Source organism: Poecilia reticulata, linkage group LG1 (genome assembly GCF_000633615.1).
Source record: "Poecilia reticulata strain Guanapo linkage group LG1, Guppy_female_1.0+MT, whole genome shotgun sequence".
NCBI lineage: Eukaryota > Metazoa > Chordata > Actinopteri > Cyprinodontiformes > Poeciliidae > Poecilia > Poecilia reticulata.
Genome location: NC_024331.1, coordinates 10663050 through 10682630, shown reverse-complemented (window position 1 = coordinate 10682630; position 19581 = coordinate 10663050). Strand labels below are relative to the sequence as shown.

The window sequence follows — 19581 nt, the reverse complement described above, 5'->3', positions numbered from 1 at the left end:
GCCCCCCAAAGGCATCCCAGCGCCCCCCTTTTGTAAAAATGTCTGCCAGCGCCCCCTGCCGTCCTCTGAACGCCCCCTGGGGGGCGGTACCGCCCACATTGAGAACCGCTAGTGTAGACAAAGAGGGGATGTCAACCCACACTAGATCCCCAGGATCATAAGCTTCATGTCTCACTTGCCTGTCATAATAGCGCTTCTGTTGTATGGCTGTAGCAGCGATGTTAGCAGCTGTAGTGTCAAAAGCAGAACATAGTTTGTTTAGAAGACTAGTAGCATACTCATGCAGCCATCTATGATCCACTTGGTTTCTTGGCACCATATCTGCTAAAAGGAAAAAAAAATCCTACAGGAGATGTGAAAAACAAGGTATTAATTGGGATGACTCTTTGCCAGAAGAACTGGGAGAGCTGGCAACATAATTTTTATCAACCTAAACAAGGTGAACATATCTCGCTGTTACTTTAGAGCTAATTTTGCTGAGCCTAAAGAGATAGAGCTACATAATTTCTCAGATGCAAGTACAAGTGGTTATGGACAATGCACCTATTTAAGAGCCATAAACATTAAAGGCAGAATTCATTGTTCGCTAGTGATAACCAAGGCCCGTGTTTCACCTATCAAGTTGACTACAATGCCCAGACTTGAGCTAACTGCAGCTGCAGTCTCTGTCTCAGTAGTAACTTGTTAAAAAATGAACTGCTCTATGCTCAGGTGAAAGAGTACTTTTGGACTGATTCAAAGGTAGTTTTGGGCTACATAAACGTCTGTGGTTTCCAAACTTTTGTAGCAAATAGAGTCCAAAGAATTCGCCAGAGTACAACCCCTCAGCAATGGTTTTATGTGCCATCAGAGAACCCAGTCAATGGTGCGTCAAGGGGCAAATCTGTCACTGAGCTTCTCTCATCTAACTGGTTCACTGGCCCCTCAGTTCCATGGAAAAGTGACCTTCCTACAACACAAAAAGCAGAGTTGGATTTGTCTATTTAAAATAAATAAATAAAATAAAATGGGGCCTAAAATTGAACCTTGATGTATAATTTAGAGGTACTACCGCAGAACAGTGATCAAGATGAACAGAAAAACTTCTTTGAAATACGATGAGAACCATTCGGAGATGAAGTCCTTATTAAACTGAGGAGAGTGGTAAACCACTCCACACAGCAATAAAGGTGTTTGTTTAATTTCAAATGGTTAAAGATTGAAACTGAAGTATGGATTTGCAGAAATCTGTTGACAATGAAAGATAGATCTAAATACTGCAATTAGGCCTCCGCCTTTACCAGTCTTTCGGGGAGAGTTAAACTAAGCACAGTCCAAAGGAAGAAGTTCTGAGAGTGGCATTAACTGACCTTCTTGAAGCCATGATTCCGTGATGAATATTAAGTCCAGATTTCAAGAGGTGAAGAAGTGATGTAACATGAAGGTGTTGTTTGTTAATGATCAAACATTAAACAAAGCCGTGCGGATGGGTGATGGTGGAGAGGGACAGGTCAAAGAGACACAGTTCAGCAGCTTAAGGTTCCAGAACTCCACTCCCCTCCTCAGTCTCTGGGTCTGTTGATGGCAGAAAAACACTTCTGGGCCCAATGAAGTTGAAGTGGACCAGTGTAAGAGGTCGAATCTAGCGATGGCCAAGTCTTAGGGAGCAGTGGCAGTAAGCCTTGAGCTTTACTGCCACACCCCCTCGTTTTCAAGAAGAGGGGGTCTTCTTGCTGGTAAATCTCATGAAAGTCTGCACAACTCGGTAGGAATATCAGAGGAAAGTGGAGAGCTCCAGCTCTTGCTTTCCATATAAAGATTAACCGAAGCTTTGATGTCCAAAAGTGTTTGTCAATTATAGGCAAATAGGGCACTGGCATTGTAACAACAGAGATAAAATAACAAGGCAATAACAGAGAAAAAGGCAGAGCATTTCCGACGGCGTGCCGTGTACACTGGCGCCATCTAACTGATGTCTTGACTGTGACTCACCATTGTGAAACACTAGTGGGAGTTTTTAGTATGACATGCTGGGAGTCAAGCATTTTCTCCCAATAAACCGAACCTGAAGAGCCTGGCCAGCTGACAGCTGACGAGAGGAGCTGGCTGTTAATGCAGTGGGAGCAGACATCTCAGAAAATGTTGCAGCAATATTGCAATTAGGTGATGCATTGATGAACTGAGCAGATATTCAAGACTTACACAGCTACATTCTTTCCTAGAAACATTGTAAAAAGTCATGTTGTGTCACTTAAAGTGCAATATAGCAAAATAATGTGCCACTCTTCACTGCCCCGGGTTCCAAACCAGGGATGAACGCCCGAGTTTGGACCTGCAATGAATTATGGGATATGGTGGGCTGTGAAGGCTACACCGGACCCATCATTCAAATCTGGGGAAAAGGACACATTTGAAGGCCGCATTTGGAGGAATCTTTGAATTCGGACAGGCCTTGTCGCCATGCTATGACGTAAGCTGCCTATAAATCTGGGCTTCAAAGGATGCAGCCCTTGAATTCGGATGCAGCTCATCCTTCTTTTACACTTCATCAGCAAAAAATGAAAATTAAATTCCTCCCAGAGCAAAAGTATTGTGGGAATAAATATTTCCACTGCATACAGTGTTATGTAAAACAAACATACATAACACTGGATGTATGATTGCAATATTCTCAAAATTAACAAAAGATGTTGGTAAAGAAAAAAAAAAAATTATGCCAAGCAATGAAACCTATACTTTAAAAATGTATTAAAAGAAATTGCAGTCTTCCTGACAATTCAACGTAAAATAACATTTTATAAAAATTCAGATGAAAATAAAAGTTATTCTGAAAGTTGGCTAAAAGTAACGTATCAGTATAGCGTTTCTCAACGCGGGGGGTACCACCCCCTGGGTGGCGTTCAAAGGACGCAGGGGGCGCTGGCAGAAATATTCACAAAAGGGGGCGATGCAATTCCTTCGGGGGATGTTTGCTCAAAGGTAAACTTCATGCACAACAATACCAGTTTAGAATTTGAGCTACTTGCTAAAAACTGAGGTGTGTAACATTAAAACATGTATGGCTGCAACTATATCGATGGTAGCTCTTCTTCTCTTCAGTGTTTGTGTTAGCATCTTGGCACAGCCCCACTCTCCTCTTAGCTTCACCACATCAGTTCAGCGTTACACCAGTTAGTGGCCTTGCTCTGATTCACTTGTCAGGGGTTAGGCATCTGGATTTAAAATATTTTATGTCCTGTTGAGCAGTGGCCCCCAAACCCTGGGCCGCAGACCGGTCCCAGTCCATGAACCAATTTGTACCGGTTCATGCAAGAAATACCTAAATATTTCCGTTTTAGGTATTATTTGAATCTCGAGGATCTTTTATTTTGAAAATCCTTTAAACGGATTCTCTGGGTTACGTCTTGAGCGCCAACATTGAGCCCACAAGCAGCAAAATGAGTAAGAAACCAATCAGATGTCTTTGGAAAGTTTCTTTGCGAAGGGGAAAAGGCCCAGAGAAGAGACAGGAGACTGGATTTATCTCGTACCGGTCGGTGAGTCCCACATTCCAAGCCCGCTCTGCATGATATGCGGCGACCTGCTGCTAATGAGGCAATGAAACTTCCAACTGCTTCGCCACGTAGAGACCAAGCAGGCTGTGGACATAAGCAACACTTCGGGTGTTATTGTCCCCCATCACTCCCAGATGGGACCGTTTTGTTGCAAAGAAACAAGCTCAGGACTACCATTAGTTATTATCGTGAGTTAAAATTTTCACAAAAGTAAAATGTTTTGGGCCATTTTTGTTGCACATCTGCATCTTATTTTGAAAGTATATGTAAATGTTACCATAGTGACCAGAGTCAGAGAGAGTTAAGGCAGTGGTTCAGGCGAGAGGAGAGGAGTAGAATTAAAAAACGGCGGGAGCAGCAGCTCTATTTGCTGCACTATGATTTGGAGGTGAGTTATGTTTTTTCGTAACATTTTTAACTGAATAAACATAACCACATATAATTAACATATATAATAACGACCTTTACATATAATAATAAACATTTCCACATATCTCCGATGTCCACCGGACTCTCAGTTTGCGCTGTGTCAGTTGTTTGGGATTCCCGTCCGTGTTTACGTCACTGCGCTGTATGATTGGCTACCTGTCACATTCAACAGGCTGCGTTCTTGCTCCCAGTCAGGGAAAACCCCACAAGCTGCAGTAATCGGGCCAAGACAATGTTGAATATGCCCGATGTTATATAGGACATATTCCAACACACCATCACGTAACACACCACTCAGTGCAGGATGTTGTAAGATTGCCGTAAAGGGAAAATCAGGTAAAAAAAACAAACAAACAAAACAAAACAAAAATAAAAGGCTTTAGTGGGCTGGGAACAAAAACATGCAGAAGCCTTATCTGACGGTCTTAACTTAAATATACCACAATTGGCACCAGAACAGGTAAACTTATTAGAAGGATCTATAAGAACTCTAGAAATTGAAAAGGCCATCTCTTCACTCCAATCTGGTAAATGTCCAGGTGCTGATGCATATCCTGTTGAATTTTTTAAAACTTTAAAAGGCAAAGTTAGCTCATTATTACAATGAGTCTTTAAAACATCTCTTGAAAAATCTAAACTACCTGCTACCATGTATGTGGTAAATATTATTGTAATCCCAGAGAAAAATAAAGACCCAGAACAATGTTCGCCATATCGACCAATTAGATAGAGAAGACGGGCATATCCGACAAGCTGATCCAATGGACCTTACCACAGGGGCAGCGTTTCATTGGCTGATGCCCATTTTACGTTACAGCGCAGCCATCACGTGCCTTACCGTCTCACAAATTTATGCTAATATACATTGTGGACTACCAGACCAACAAAGTTTTTGCGTCAGGACTCAAAAAAAAAATGGTTCTCCGTCAGTGGGGTATCTGTACAGGCGATGTCAGGTATCCTGATCGTGTTTGTGGAACTAAAATTCACAGATTTCCAAAATCTGAAACGGAAAGCCTTGCTTGAATTAAAGCTTGTGCACGACCGCATTTGCAGCTCAACCGCAGGTCAACCGTCGTAGGATCAATAAGAACAAAGGATTGTCTGCTGGCGTAAGTATTATTGCTTTGCTTTCTTTGTGTTTAGTGAATGAAAAAAATAAAGTCAATAATAAATACATCCATTATGAAAACCTTTTAGTCAAGTACAGCATAATGGCAGTACCTATACAACTTCTACATTCTGAAGCCTGTCTGTTACACAGCCTTACGTTAGCTGAACAGATCAATATGCAATGTGTACCGTATCTGACATACATTATAAATTTTATTTCACCTGAAAAGGCTTTTTACTAAACTGTAATCATGTTAGCCATGCTAGCACTGAGTACCKTGTRTAAGTCCTAGGCACATTCGAACCCTCAAAACCATGAGTGTCCGACTTACCCAGTCTTGTAAGAACAACAGGCATCAGTGATCTTGTCCACGGCTACATTTATGCTGAGGGTGTGAGAATCTGCTGTTTTTTCTCATCGACCGGTAGCGTTTAGCTGCGACGTGCACAATGTTGGAGGCATCGCGTGGCTAAAACACCTTGATGTCGTCCAAAAAAGATGGCATGAACTTGTTGGTTCTCTTGTCCATTGTCGTGGCTGATATTTTGTGAAAATCCGGCATAAATGCTACACTAATCGACTCAGAAATACTCTGCAGAGAACGAAAAATGCCATGTTTAGACATTGGAGCTAAGCTGTTAATGTGAGACATGTAGCCACGTGGGACTTTTGAGGGGCGTTTCTGGGTGGAGCTTGGTAAGGTCCATAGTTCACTCCTCCCTTAAGCCCAGTTCACACTGCACAATGTTTTGCCCCAATTTTCCCCCTTACAACAACCTTAGAACATCCAATGATCATAACCGATCATCCTAGTGTGTCGTGTGTTACGACTGATCGGGTCCAGTCGGTAGAACGTCGTAACCGTTCCGATCTAAATCAGGCATATTCAACATGTTATATTGTCTTGGCCCGTTTATCAATGCAGCATGTGGAGTTTTCCCGGACTGGGAGCGATATCGCAGCCTGTTGAATGTGACAGGCAGAGAATCAGACAGCACGGATTCCCCTCCGTGCTTTCTGAGGGGAAACACGGATGGTACCCCAAACAGCTGACATAGGACAACCCAAAGTCCAGTGGACATCGGAGATATGTGGAAACAACATTAATGTTTATTCAACATCTCGTGAGAGGAATATCCATAGAAATGACAAGGAGAGAAGTTGGAGCAAAATTGCTACAGCAGTTGATAAACCTGGTAACTTTTCAGCTGTTCATCGTTAACGTGATAGGTTATAATGATAAGGTAATATATTCAGCCGTGTTTGTTTACTCTAAATTCAAGTGTGATATAGTGGGTTTTTATGAGATGTTCTGTCTGAAATCTGAATGAGAGAAATCGTTTCGCGTGTGGTGTGTTGCTCGTGCCGTCTGGCTGGACACCACACACGGCACGATCAAACCTGTTATACTTATGAATTTTTTTTAGTGTGTCTCTCAGGTTTTGCAAATAGGCCAACGATCAGCCGACAATTCTAAAATTGTGTAGTTTAAACTACGGAAATGAGGAGTCGGGAGAGCACCGGAGTTGAGCCTTTTTTCATTCACTGTCATCAATAGAATGAGAAAAAGTGAGGAAGGAACGATAAAGCCAATAAATTCAAATGAGATGGATAATTTTCATTTATTGTGCGATTAATTGATTTATTGTTTACCAAGACAGGCCTAACTGAGAGTCCATTTTATTTTTGCTTTTGGTTGTTTTATTTTGTTTACCAGTTCCCGTGTTAAGTGTTCTTTTGAAAATAAAGTGCATTTAATTTTGGCAGCATGTGCTTGCATTATTATGTCATTACCATTACATAAGTTTAAATGGTCTTCAAACAATATTATCGTTTATAGAAAATAATTTTTGAGACAATAAATAGCTCAGCAAATTTGATACTGTGACAGGTCAACTGATAGGCCTACCGATTAAGTTGAATGTCCATTCCATTTTTCTTACACACCTTTAAAAATGATTTCTATTCACATGTCTTTTGTTGATGATAAATACAGAAACAATAAAAATCAAGACAGCAACAATAAAGACAGTAATAGTAATCATAAAATAATATCCGGAGCAAGTAGCCTACATCTTATTTGGTGGTAAGCGACCTGGACAATGGATACGGCTGGCCCAAAAAAGGTTGAGAAACACTGTATTAGTAAAATTGCAGGAAAATGCTAAATTAGAAATATGTTCAATTTACTTTTGAACACCAAACTAATCAGGATTGTTGTGAATTTCAGTTCTTCTCATCTTAAAGAAAATGTGTGTTCTACCTGGAGACATTTTCCGTCATCCTGCGATTCTTCTTTCCCTTATTGTTTCCCACTGCTGTTCCACTCTCTGGATTCAGAGCCTTCGTTTTCTGCTCTTTGGCTTCTCCAAACTGGATTTGTAAAAAGACATGGTAACACTTTATTTGAAGGGGTGTGCATAAGACTGACATGACACTGTCGTAAACATGACATAACATCTGTCATGAAGTGTCATTCAGTAAATAATGACACTTTTAATGCAAAGTTGCTCTAAAAGTTGCATTAAAAGTCCATTAAAAATGCTGTCTTTGCATGACTTTTTTAATGGACTTTCAATGCAACTTAGAGCAACTACATTAAAAGTGTCATTATTTACTGAATGATACTTCATGACAACTGTCAACCATTCATAAAGACCATTCATAAAGACTTTCTCATGACATAACACCTGTTATGTCATGAGAACATAACAGGTGTTATGTTCTCATGACACCTGTTATGGTGTTATGTCATGTTTATGATAGTGTCATGTCAGTCTTAAGCACACCCCTTCAAATAAAGTGTTACCAAAGACATTTTAAATGAGCTAATGAATTCCTGAAGCATCTGGAATTGATGCCTGACGCAGAGGCATCAATTCCTGATGCTGCAACAGAGGTTACAACATCTGTTACAGCATCTGTAACAGATGGTTCATACTTGGACCTATGCAACCTTACCTCCAACTCAGAAATGTCCCTTTTCTCAGAGTCGGTCTTCTCTGTGTAGCGCTCGCAGCAGCTCCGCTCCACAGGGCTGCAGAGTAACAAACCGGGTCTGGGTCCTGGAGCCAGTGTGACGTCCTCGGGGAACCTAGTAGCTATTTCCACAGGAAACATAACTGCTGCTGACATACTGTGCTCCATGTCACCCTGGAGGTCCTCTGGAAAGCCAGCGGGAATTTTTTTCTCTGGCTCGCTGATGAACGTTGGGTGGTTGTTGTTGCAGGAGTCCGGGGTGAGGCTGTCTGGCGTCAGGTCCTCGTGTTCTTCGTCCATGGCAGCAACAGCTGTGGCTGAGCTGGGCTTATGCTTGGTGTAATAAAGCGACACCTTATGCTTCTTCTGTGGTTGGAAGGTAGTGGTTGAGCCTTTCTTTGAGGACTGAGACCGCGGGGTAGGGCTGTTGGCCACAGCTGAAGAGCCCCGGCCCTTTCCTTTATCAGATGTGTGACAGGTATCTATGTAGGTCTTACAGCTGCCTTTAGATTTACTGCACACACACATACAAAGATGACAGTTATTTTTAGCATTTCAATACAAACCTTAGAGCATAAAACCAATGTTTTTGACTGGACATACTTGACTCCGTTGGAGGTGATATTATTGACAGAGCTGTTCTCCTGGGACAGGACAGAGTTGTGGTTGCTCCGGATGCTAGGGGTAGAGAACTCTCTGAGGATGTACTGAGCCTGATGGAAGGCCATCAAACACACACCCACCAAGGAGAAGCTGCAAAAACAGAGACTCAGCAAATATTCACTCCTTCCTCCTCCTAGTAAAAAAATATTTATGCAAGCCATCCTGATCAAAATCCTACCACTCCCATACTGATCAGAGGAATTTATGATCAAGTATCTGCTGACAGTCTGATAAAGTCAATACCAGTATCTTTAAGACACATTGCCTACATTAAAATTACTAAACTGGAACACCTTAATGATTTGTGTCTAAAGATCTCTGACTGAACTTGACACTACAGTTGCAGTCTGTTTTCATACGCTACACTAATGCTTCAAACGTAGCTTTGCTCTGGATGCTGTAAAATTTGATGTGTAGTGTTTCAGCTGCTCTCTATTTACTTCCATTTATTTTACTAACTGCATTTATGCCTGACCCAGATATTCCCCCAACACGTAGGCCTGTCACGATAACAAATTTTGCTAAGCGATTAATTGTCTAAAAAGAATTATTGCGATAAACGATAATATTGTTTCAAGACCTTTTGACACTGGAAATGGCTAATAATGCCTGTGATTTCCTGCCATAGATACACTTTATTTTCAAAAGAACACTTAACACTGGAACTGATAAACAAAACGGCCAAAAACAAAAATAAAATGGATTCTCAGTCTCCATTAACAAAAAACTTACTTGAATGAAAACTAAACAGCATAAAGCCAAAGTGGAAATAAATACTGCATTCAACCCAAAGGGAGCAGATTATGAAGTCTGTATACCATATTGCCCTACAGTAATCACTAGATTTAAATAGAGAAGATGGGCACATCCGACTACCTAACGCAACAGTTCACCCCTCCTTTAAGCCCAGTACATACTACACGATTTTTTGCCCCTATTTTCCTCTTATGACAATCTTTGATCATTGGCCGATCCAAGATTGTCGCTGGTGATTTTGTAACCGATCATCCTGCAGTGTGTGGTGGGTTAAGGTAGATCGTCTTGGCCGCTCTGATCTAAATCAGGGGTTTTCCCCGACTGGGAGCTTAACGCTGAATGTGACAGGTAGCCAATCAGAAAGCGCTGGATTCTCCTCCGTGCTTTCTGAGGGGAAATTACGGAGGGGAATCGCAAACAGCTGACATGGCGCAACACAAAGTCCAGCAGACATTGGAGATGATATGTGGAAACAACATTAATGTTTATTCAACATTTTGTGCAAAGGATATAGAATTGACAAGGAGAGGAGTTGGAGCCAAATTGCTACCGCAGTTAATAAACTCGGCAAGTTTTCAGCTGTTCTTCGTTAAAGTGACATAAATAGGTTACAATGATTTTCATTCAGTCAGGACTTTACCCTAACTCTACCCACATGTATCACAGGTAGATTCTAGTAAAGCATTGATTAATGCCGGATTTTAAAATTAGTTAACTGGACTTGTAGCCATTATTTTGTGCCCATGTGGCTGGACACCACACGGCATGACGAACCCGATTGAACCGTTATACCTAGGATTTCTGTCGGCTAATATTTTTCCTGTCGGCTAATGTGTAATGTGCTAATGTCTCAGGTTTTGAAAATGGGTTGACAATCAGCTGACAGTTCTAAGATGGTGTAGTGTGCGCTGGACATTACACTAAGGAAATGAGGAAGGGAGGGTCAGTGGAGAGCACCGGAGTTTAGCCTTTTTCCATTCAGTGTCATCAACAGAAAGAAAAAAAAGGCATGAAGAGACGATAAAGCCAATAATTAAAATGAGGTTGATAGGTTTAATTTATCGTGCGATTAATTGATTTATCGTTTATCGCGACAGGCCTACCAACACAAACCATTTACTAGTCTGATCCTAACCCTATGCTTAACCAAAACATACTTCACACATTACCTCTAAGTCTAACCCTTTACCCTGAACAAGTGGGTCCACCATGTTAGGACTGGGCTTAGGCTTTGGTAGACATAGATTGGAAGCTGTAGCAGGTGTAGTAGTCTCTCTTTTTGACTGCAGCAAACTTTTTCAGGAACCAGGGTAGTTAACTAGGCCCAACCTACATTTTCCACCTCATTTACTGCAATTAGAGACAAAATCTGAGAAGAAATTTTGTCCAGAAAAAAGACTCCCTCTGGGAGGTAGTTCATTTAACAGGAACTATCTGTTGGCCTTTTGTGGATGGAAAATGATTGAATTGATGGAATTAGCATTTATGATTCAGTTGTTTCCAATTAAAAATATGAACTTAACTACAACATCACAGAACATTAAAAGATTGAAAGTGAAGAAAAAGCAGCGTTGCTCTGCGTGGTTATGTAGATGAGCAAAATAATGTGCTCAACTTAGAATGGAGTTCTGCAAGCTGTGCAGAAACACAAAGTGACTTAATAAATATGCACACCTAACATGGAGTAACATATACAGTAGAGCAACAAAAGTATCTGAAGCTCCAGTTTAGTCAGGGACTTGGATGCTGGTCATTTAAAAGTTGAGGGATGATGCTGGCGATGGTGATAGGAGTTAGTCCCTCAACTGGCAGCTGACTGCATGAAGTGGGAAGGAGTTTGAGATCTTCTGGGCTTGATACAAGTCATTTACCATTTAAAAATGTCTTAATCAGAACCGTTATCTGGGACCGACTACACACTTTCCCCACTGTTTGGATAACAGTGACTAACCATGTGAAGATGAGAGTGACAACCCAAAAGGTTTCCTCCCAGCTGGGGCCTGGTACCACCTGGGCACAGAGTGGCAGCATGTGGTGGGGCAGAGTCACGTTAAGGGTGAAAGGGAAAGTGCTACCACGTGATGTCACCAAGGTGAGGTCCCGAATCACCCAGGAGGATGTGAAGTCTGGTGTAAACCTACAAACAAATTAAAATAATTAATAGAAAAGATGTGAGAGGTGCAAGAGAATCAGCAGCAGAAGGAAAATTTTTAAATGAGAAAATAAAATGAATGAAGTTTAATAGTTCTTACGCAATTGTGATCTCAGAGGAAGTGTTGTGCTCCAGGCTGAAGGAGTGACACTGTAGCACCTCAAAGCCATACCCCTGACATGCATAACCATTGATGTTCATGGACATGACTGTCAGAGGAAGCTCTCCTGCATTCTCCACCTTAAAACTCTTCCTGATAGCAAACAGAGGCTTACTGGTGCGCAGACCTGGAACAGACATACTCTATTAATCTTTTATAGCATTTGTAACTTAATTAAAGCCAGAAACGGCAACATGTCATGTTATAAAACAGAGCAGAAACAATGCTCTCACCGTCACGACACTCCATCAGAGTAGACTGAGGAACGTTGAAGCGTAAAGACACGCCTGGACCAGGAAGTTTACCCCCGACTCTTAGCAGCTCTTTGGCTCCATGGCCTTGTAGGGTCACCATGTCAAATACTGTCAGGTTGTTTCTGAAAAACAGACATACAACCTCCTCTTACACAGCGGCACACTGAAAAAGACCATTAATACCTAACAGACAGAGAAAAGGATTAAGCATGGACCGAAATCTGATGATTTTCTACTTGAACTGCTCCAAGTGGTGAGCAGCCATTGAAAAACGCTACTCCTTTTGCTAATGCTGAACACCCGTACCCAAACTAACAAGACTATTCTTCGATGTGAAAGTTGTTAATGGAGAAAAAGCTTAAGACAAGCTATATTTTGAACTGTTCACAGTCTATAAGGAAATCTCAGAGGTAAGATGAGGATGTAGTCTTTTGGGCAGCGGTCCTCAACCAGAGTCCCGACAGCCCTCCGTCCAACACCAACTAAAACCTTTTGTTGCGGCAGAAAACAACACTAATTTATGTTGATGAAGAATGTCGTTTTAGTAGTAAACGTGATTGAAACAATTATAGCACTGTGGTGATATTAATTATTCAAATTACTCCAAATCCATAAATGTACTTTGGATAAGGAAATTACATGATTTAAACAAATATTTAATGTAATTTAATACATTAAAGATCTGCTGTTCTATCAACCTTCCAGACTTTTCAGGTCTTCTGGTTCTGCTCTGCAACACCAGAACCAAATGAGAAGAAGCAGCAATCAGCTTCTATGCACCACAAATCTGGAACAAACTCCCAGAAAATTGTACAACTGAAACACTGACTTCCTTTAAATCTTGACTAAAACCCACCTGTTTAGAGTCGTATTTGAAACATAATCAATTATGAATTTAACAATGGGACTTGACTTAATGTAATGTTTTCATTGTTGATTCTATGTTGCATCACTATCTGTTTTTGTGTTTGTTATGATGTAAAGCACTTTGAAATGTCTTGTTGCTGAAATATGCTATAGAGCTTCAGAGCGTGACATCACTGCTCTAGTCGGAGGGGTATCAGCGCCATCTTTGGTGCCTATAAACAACAGTCTTGCAGTATAAAAACAGTCTCGCAGATTTTTTTAATACAAGTTACTTAAAATAATTTAGCTATGGTACGAACTTGCTGCATTAATGTCTGTAATGTCCGATCACACGGCTGAAACGGTAAAAAGATGGAAAACGGACTTTCGTTTCACTATTTTCCTGCTTGGAAACAACGCGAGGAGGCTAAGCTATTGGAGCTAACGAGAAGAAAACTAATGCCCTGGTATCAGCGGTGAGACGCTGATATTACGTTCTCCAAAATCCCCAGATACCTACAAGTTTGCTCCAGACATTTCCATTCTGGTGAGTGTCTACATTTGCTTTGTTGGTTTTGTGTCATAATTTATTTCTCTATGATTTTGTCCGAGTGTTCTCATGATCAGTTTCTGTTGAATTCATTTAAGTGGGTCAACCTTGCTTAGGTCGGGCTAATATTGTTTATGTAGCATAGTCCGAGTTTTGTCAGTGGACATCGAGGTTATTACATTATTGTGAAGTAAACTATTTTACTAGTGTTMTCAAATTTACAGCTTTAATACTGATGTATGTTTTGATATGTCCTCTTAAAGGAAAAACGACGTGTGAAATGGATGAGCTCAATCCTGACTGGGGTCCAGTGCTGAATATGGGTCACTGAGGTAAACGGCATAACATCGGACCGACATGGGCGTCAATTAAAGAGGCGATACAGCAAAACCATGATGGATCAACAAGTTACTGAGTAAATAATAAAAACACAGTAGCAGAGGCAACAAGAGGAGCAAGTTGGAGAGACTGAGGAGGAAGAAACCCCAGGGGAGGAGCTCAGCAAGGCTCCAGACTCTGAAGAGGAACAAGAACCATTTGTGTTGAAATACAGTTGGAAGTGGCTGTTTTCTCTCATTTAATAATTTAAAGCAGGGGTGCTCAATACATCGATCGCGATCGACCGATCGATCGATCGATCGCGGAAAGGTTTTGAGTCGATCTCGGCAAGTGACAAACTGAACGCTGTCAGGACGCCGAGGCCAGCACTTCCTCTTCTGATAGGTTTATCAAAAATATTCACTAAGTTCCTAAACGTTTGTAGCTATATTAAAAAAGAATAATTATAAAAAGTCAACAAAACGTGTTAAAATTAATAATCTCAGTAATTATTGTTTCAACAAGGTGTTGCGCAATTCTGTGCGTTTCGGTTCCATTAAAAAAAAAAAAAAAAAAAAAAAAAAAGCGACTCAAAGACCGACAGAGCAGAGTAGGAGTTTAAATTATCTACTCAACCACCGCTGTGTTCATGAGAGGCTTATTAATAATCGAGAAATAAATATCAAGCCTGGAAACCTGATATCGTAACAGACTGAATGTTGTTTTTTTAATGTAGCCTAATCTTTGCTCGGCTTGCGGGGTGCGGGCGGTTGCCATGGCAACGGGTGTGCTTAAACGACAAAGAGACCGAGAGTAAAAAGGTAGGAGATGTTTTCAGTTGATAGTCTGTTCGGGTTGTTTTAACTTTTTTTTTTTTACCTTTGCTGTGGTTCATTACACCTGCTGTAGTTTCTGAATATTCAATAAACGACAAAATTGGACTAATTACCTCGTTCGTTTGTGAGCACATGTCACAACAAACATCAAATGGGACATTTGATCAGGTTTTCTTTACTCTTAGTGTCTTTTGTATTAGAAGTATTTTTCAGTTCTCTGTTTCCTCCCGTTTGTGTTCCCAGCAGATCTCCTTAGTTTCCCTGTGCCACCTTCTCCCCAGCCCTCAGCAGCTCCTGTGCCAAATTACTCACACCTGCTATCACTCTTCTCATTTAGGCCGTTGTCCCACTGCTGAAGCTCCTCTTTTTCAGTCACAACTCGCCTGCTCACCACGTTGCCAGTTGTTACTGTTGTTATCCCTCGTGTCTCCTGTTTCATTGCGTTTAGGATTTCCTTGTTTTTCCTGGATTTTGGATTTAGTTCGTTTATTTTGTTCATTAAAATAACATCCACATACAGTAAGTATACTGCCTGCTGCATTTGTGTCCACCGCCACATCATGACACAAACCAGATGAAAGAGCCCATCTTTAAACATTTAATGTGTAATTGAACAATAAAGGTGACAAATTTTATGAAATCGATCACACTTTAATAAATATTTGTTGTATTTAACATATTTCAGGTAAGTGAACATGTAATGAAATAGATCCTGTCCTAGAATTTTATGCAATTGAACATTATGGGTAACAAGTGATGATTATCTGAAGTAATACATTTTATGAATATTTTTTTAAATATAATTTTGGTTAAAAAATAAAAAAGGGGTCAAATGGAATAAAAATATGCCTAATCTATATAGTTTAGTAGGATAATTTCTCAGATTTTGAGTTAATAGGTCACATGACCTACAGCTATTTAAGAAAAATACAAAATTCTGACTACAGAAATAACTAAAAATATATATAAAATGTAATAAAGGTGAGTGTGCCTCATCTATACAGTCTAGTAGAACAATTTCACACAGATTGAGTTACTGGGGCACGATTTGGAAGCTACTGAAGAAAACATTTAATGTTACAATTATTTAAATTATTGAACATGACTTAAAATTTTAATAGAGGACAGTGTGCCTCGTGTAATAGCATGAATGACCACTTTTTTGTATCAGTTGGTCACAAGTAGGGCTGAAACGATTCCTCGAGTGATTCGAGTACCTCAATTATTAAAATTCCTCGAGGAAAATTGACCTGCCTCGAAGCTTCGTTAATTTATGTTTTATCATTTAGCGCACCGTGTTTCAGCCGGAACATTATTTGCGTTGAGCGGAGCTCTGACTTACGCCTCTGAGTTGTTGACGGAAGCTAAGTGTTAGCGGCATAACGTCCAATCTTCAAGTTCGGCCCGCGGGGATTTTACTGATTGGTGATAATTCCGGGTTTTCATCGTTTTTGTGGGACCAATAAACATCCTTAAAATGACCGGCGCGATGCCGGGAGTTCGACAGCCTTTCTACTCCGGAGCTGCTGGTTGAACGGCGGGAAGAAGCTGAGGAGGATTTATACAGGTGAGCGGAGAGACTGAACACGGCGGGCGGCTGAGGGTTGATGCTTACAGGGTAAGATCAGCTTTATGGACGAACAGCACAATAAACTTATATCATCCCGGTCTGAACAAACGGGAGGCGGAACATGGCTGGTAGATGAGTTTCTGAACGGAGGAGCCGTAAATATCCCGTKTTGCTCCCCCGGTCTACAAAAAAGTAACTGGTAGGGAAGCTCAAATGTGGAAAAAATAGACTGATGTTGATGTCCGATAGTAACACTGGTGTTATGGAAGATTTACTAATATTTTATTTCATAATTGTTTTTATCTGATTACTCGATTAATCGTAAGAAAAATCTATAGATTACACGATTACTAAAATAATCGTTTACAACAGTCCTAGTCACAAGACAAAGTATTTATTTACAGGAGTGTTCGGAAATTGACGCTCCCGATGTGAAACTCCGAGCGCTTGAGGACGGACTAGTAAAGAACAGCTGGCCGAAATTAGCGTTCATAAATCGAATCAACCTTGAGCTGAACGTCCCTTACTCGACAGAGCGCGAAATATCCGATATCCAACTTGAAAACAACTTAACTGCGGTCGGTAATACAATAAAAACACTGGCGTTCTGAATAGTTTGTTTTGGTCTGTGGACACCAAAAATGGCGCAGAGCGACGTAAACGTCATACGCTGCGACGTCAGCTCCAAAGCTCTATGCAAATAAAATTGATTGATTTGATTGACTGGTAAAGGGTTCTGATAATCACTTAGTGTGACTTTAGTTTGTATGCATGGTGATATAAATAATTAATGACAGTTTTCAACAGTGAAGCCATTATTTTTGTTTTTCTTTCAGCATATCCTGTCTGGCAGTGTTGTGCCAATTTGAGGCCCAACAGATTTACTTTCACAAGTGAAGAACTATGGCATTCACTATGATGAGATGTACATATAGAAAACTAATTCAGATTGCTGAATTAATTCTCTTTATACCTTTCCCAGCATTGGTATAAAGAGAGAGTTAAGAGTAGAGAGGGGAGAAAGAAGAATACAAGAGCACACTGCTTTTACAAATGCAGAAAGAGAAAAACAACCAAGAAACCATAGCAACAAACAATATATCCACGTATAATAACTACAAAAAGTTAATAATGTATTCAGTGGTAACTGCAGCCCAACATGGTGTATCTGAAAACACCTAAATCTCAACAGATTTAGATTTCATTATTATTACAGGGTTTCCACCGGAAAACTTGCTAAGCCCGTTGGCCGAGGCAGTCCACCATGTTTTTGTATTAAAAAATGTTGAGTAGACAGGAAAAGTAAAAATATTACTGGGTGCTATGGGAAAACATCACCAGTGAGATGATAACTAAACCCACAACTAGTCTTAAAAACAACAATCAAAAATGCAATTAAAATGAATATCAATTATTTGCACTTTATTTTAATTCAAATTAAGTCAGCGGCTCCATCATGCCCCCCGGGGCTTCAGGTGCCTTAAATGATAATATTTTAACACAGTCCACAGATACATGAATGTAACACTTGTTTAGTGAGATGATCAATGCTGCTAAATTTGATTGAATGGTTTCAGCATACATCAATTAAAAGATTTTAAATTGTTTAACATTTAAATGCAAGATTTTAAGGAGCTGGCAAATGTACTTTGTAGAAGTTCAAAGAACAATATTCATAGTTAGATTGTTTTGTTACCACAGCAACAATTTGATGCTGTGAATTTAATGTTTGCGTTTGACCTGTTTGTTCACAAATACTAGTGAAATAGTATAACTTATTGCTTTTTAAGTTGGCCAATTAAACTACTCCCTTCTCCCAGATTAAATCTAACACAGAAGCTGTTAGAGGTGTTGATGTTTTTAGCAACAAAAGGGGCCCCTAAGTCAAATTCTGCTGAAGGTCTCATACAGCCTTGGACCGGCCCTGAATGATGAGTTAAATCCGCTGCACTGCGCAGAGATCCGCAACAAACAGGAGATTTAATTCAATGCTGCTAATGTGGCTTTAGTAGCTCTAACATTTCGTGTCTGTTGAGTCACAGAAACTGTTTTGGTTGCTCAAGTTTGTGGGATGAGTTTTTCAGATCTCCGCACGGCCGCATGCATTAACACTGGCTGACTAAGTAGACAAAGCATTTGATATGGTTTGATGCATAGTGTAACTGGAAAAATATTACTAAAAAATAAATAAAATAATATAAAACCAGCATGAAGCGTGACTACTAGAAGAGAGCAAAAAGCTCCTCATCGGGCTGAACCTGCATGATGAGGTTAACGCTGGTTCGTTAACCACTAACGCTCCGGCCAACCGGGATCACATACATGAACTTTACAGGGAAGACAGACACAGAGCCACATGCTGGGCAGCGTGTTGAGATGTAAATGCCGCACAATTGTTTGTTCACAAAGATAAATCATTCTCACTGCTCCCTCAACCAACACACACCTCTGAAATCACCACTATAAGTTATTCCTGCGGTTCACATGAAGCTGCGCAACCAGAGCTAATACGGTGGGTTTTAAACTCTTATCTTGATGTAGAGTTCGCCAAAGAGACATAATTCCACACAGGGGGTTGATGTAAATATCCATACTGGTCAGCCTGTGTCCAGTTTGAGTGAAAGGAGGCGCGCACCAAGGTAAACAAGAGATCAAGCAGCGGCAGCACGCGAGGAAAAGTGCAGAGGCGCCAGCTGTGTGATTGGACGCTCTCCCGGCTTTAAATCTTTTAGGAATAAATCTGCTCTGCCAGTGAAATGCTCAGAGCAATAGAGGCGCTTGCAACCCGGATTATATTGATTTAAAAAATATTAATAATAATAAAAAATATATTAATAATAAAAAATTTATTATTACAAAAAAATTGTTTTTTTATTATTAATTTTTCTACTAACAAAAACAAGCAACGCTTAGCCTGATGGGGTGGCTAGTAAAGCACGGCAGGCACGCCAGGCTTATTATACACTGGGAGAAACCATGTATTATTATTATTATGCATCATCATTAACTGTAATAATAAAACTGTAATAATTTACAGTTTTTAGTTAGACAGCTTTACAAAAACCTCTGATCAATAAATCAGAAAATAAAAATGACTTGGAATTAGCTATTATACCTGATAACAAGAATGGTGGTGGTTGGTTTGTGTTGGGTGGGGCTAAACACCACAGCGACCTCTCTGGTCTCCCAGGGCTGCAGCAGCAGACGCAGAACACCCTCTCCTGTTACATCTGCTGCGCTCTCACCTGCCTGAAAAGAGAAACAGCAAAATGAAGAAAATGCTGTCAAAAACTCCAACAAAAGGGGAAAAAAGCAAGATAGCTGAGTGCAGATGGTGACTTGAAAGTTCAGCTAAGAAAAATCTAATTCATCCCAAAACAATTTACCACAGTAAAAATGATTCAAGAGTTGTTTAAAGGGT

The 19581-nt window shown here is 40.3% G+C and overlaps 1 protein-coding gene across 4 annotated transcripts in view; it reads right to left on the bottom strand.

Moving 5' to 3' along the window:
* The window catches only part of tmem131l (transmembrane 131 like), an 89536-nt gene that overhangs the window by 17193 nt on the left and 52762 nt on the right, over positions 1-19581 (bottom strand). For all 4 annotated transcript variants that reach the window (XM_008405779.2, XM_017305888.1, XM_017305886.1 and 1 more), the window contains 7 exons: positions 19276-19409; positions 12020-12162; positions 11727-11913; positions 11426-11611; positions 8659-8808; positions 8038-8569; positions 7340-7449 (listed from right to left, as the gene is read on the bottom strand). In XM_008405779.2, coding sequence (XP_008404001.1) covers positions 7340-7449; positions 8038-8569; positions 8659-8808; positions 11426-11611; positions 11727-11913; positions 12020-12162; positions 19276-19409 — 1442 coding nt within the window. The remainder of the gene's footprint in view (positions 1-7339; positions 7450-8037; positions 8570-8658; positions 8809-11425; positions 11612-11726; positions 11914-12019; positions 12163-19275; positions 19410-19581) is intronic.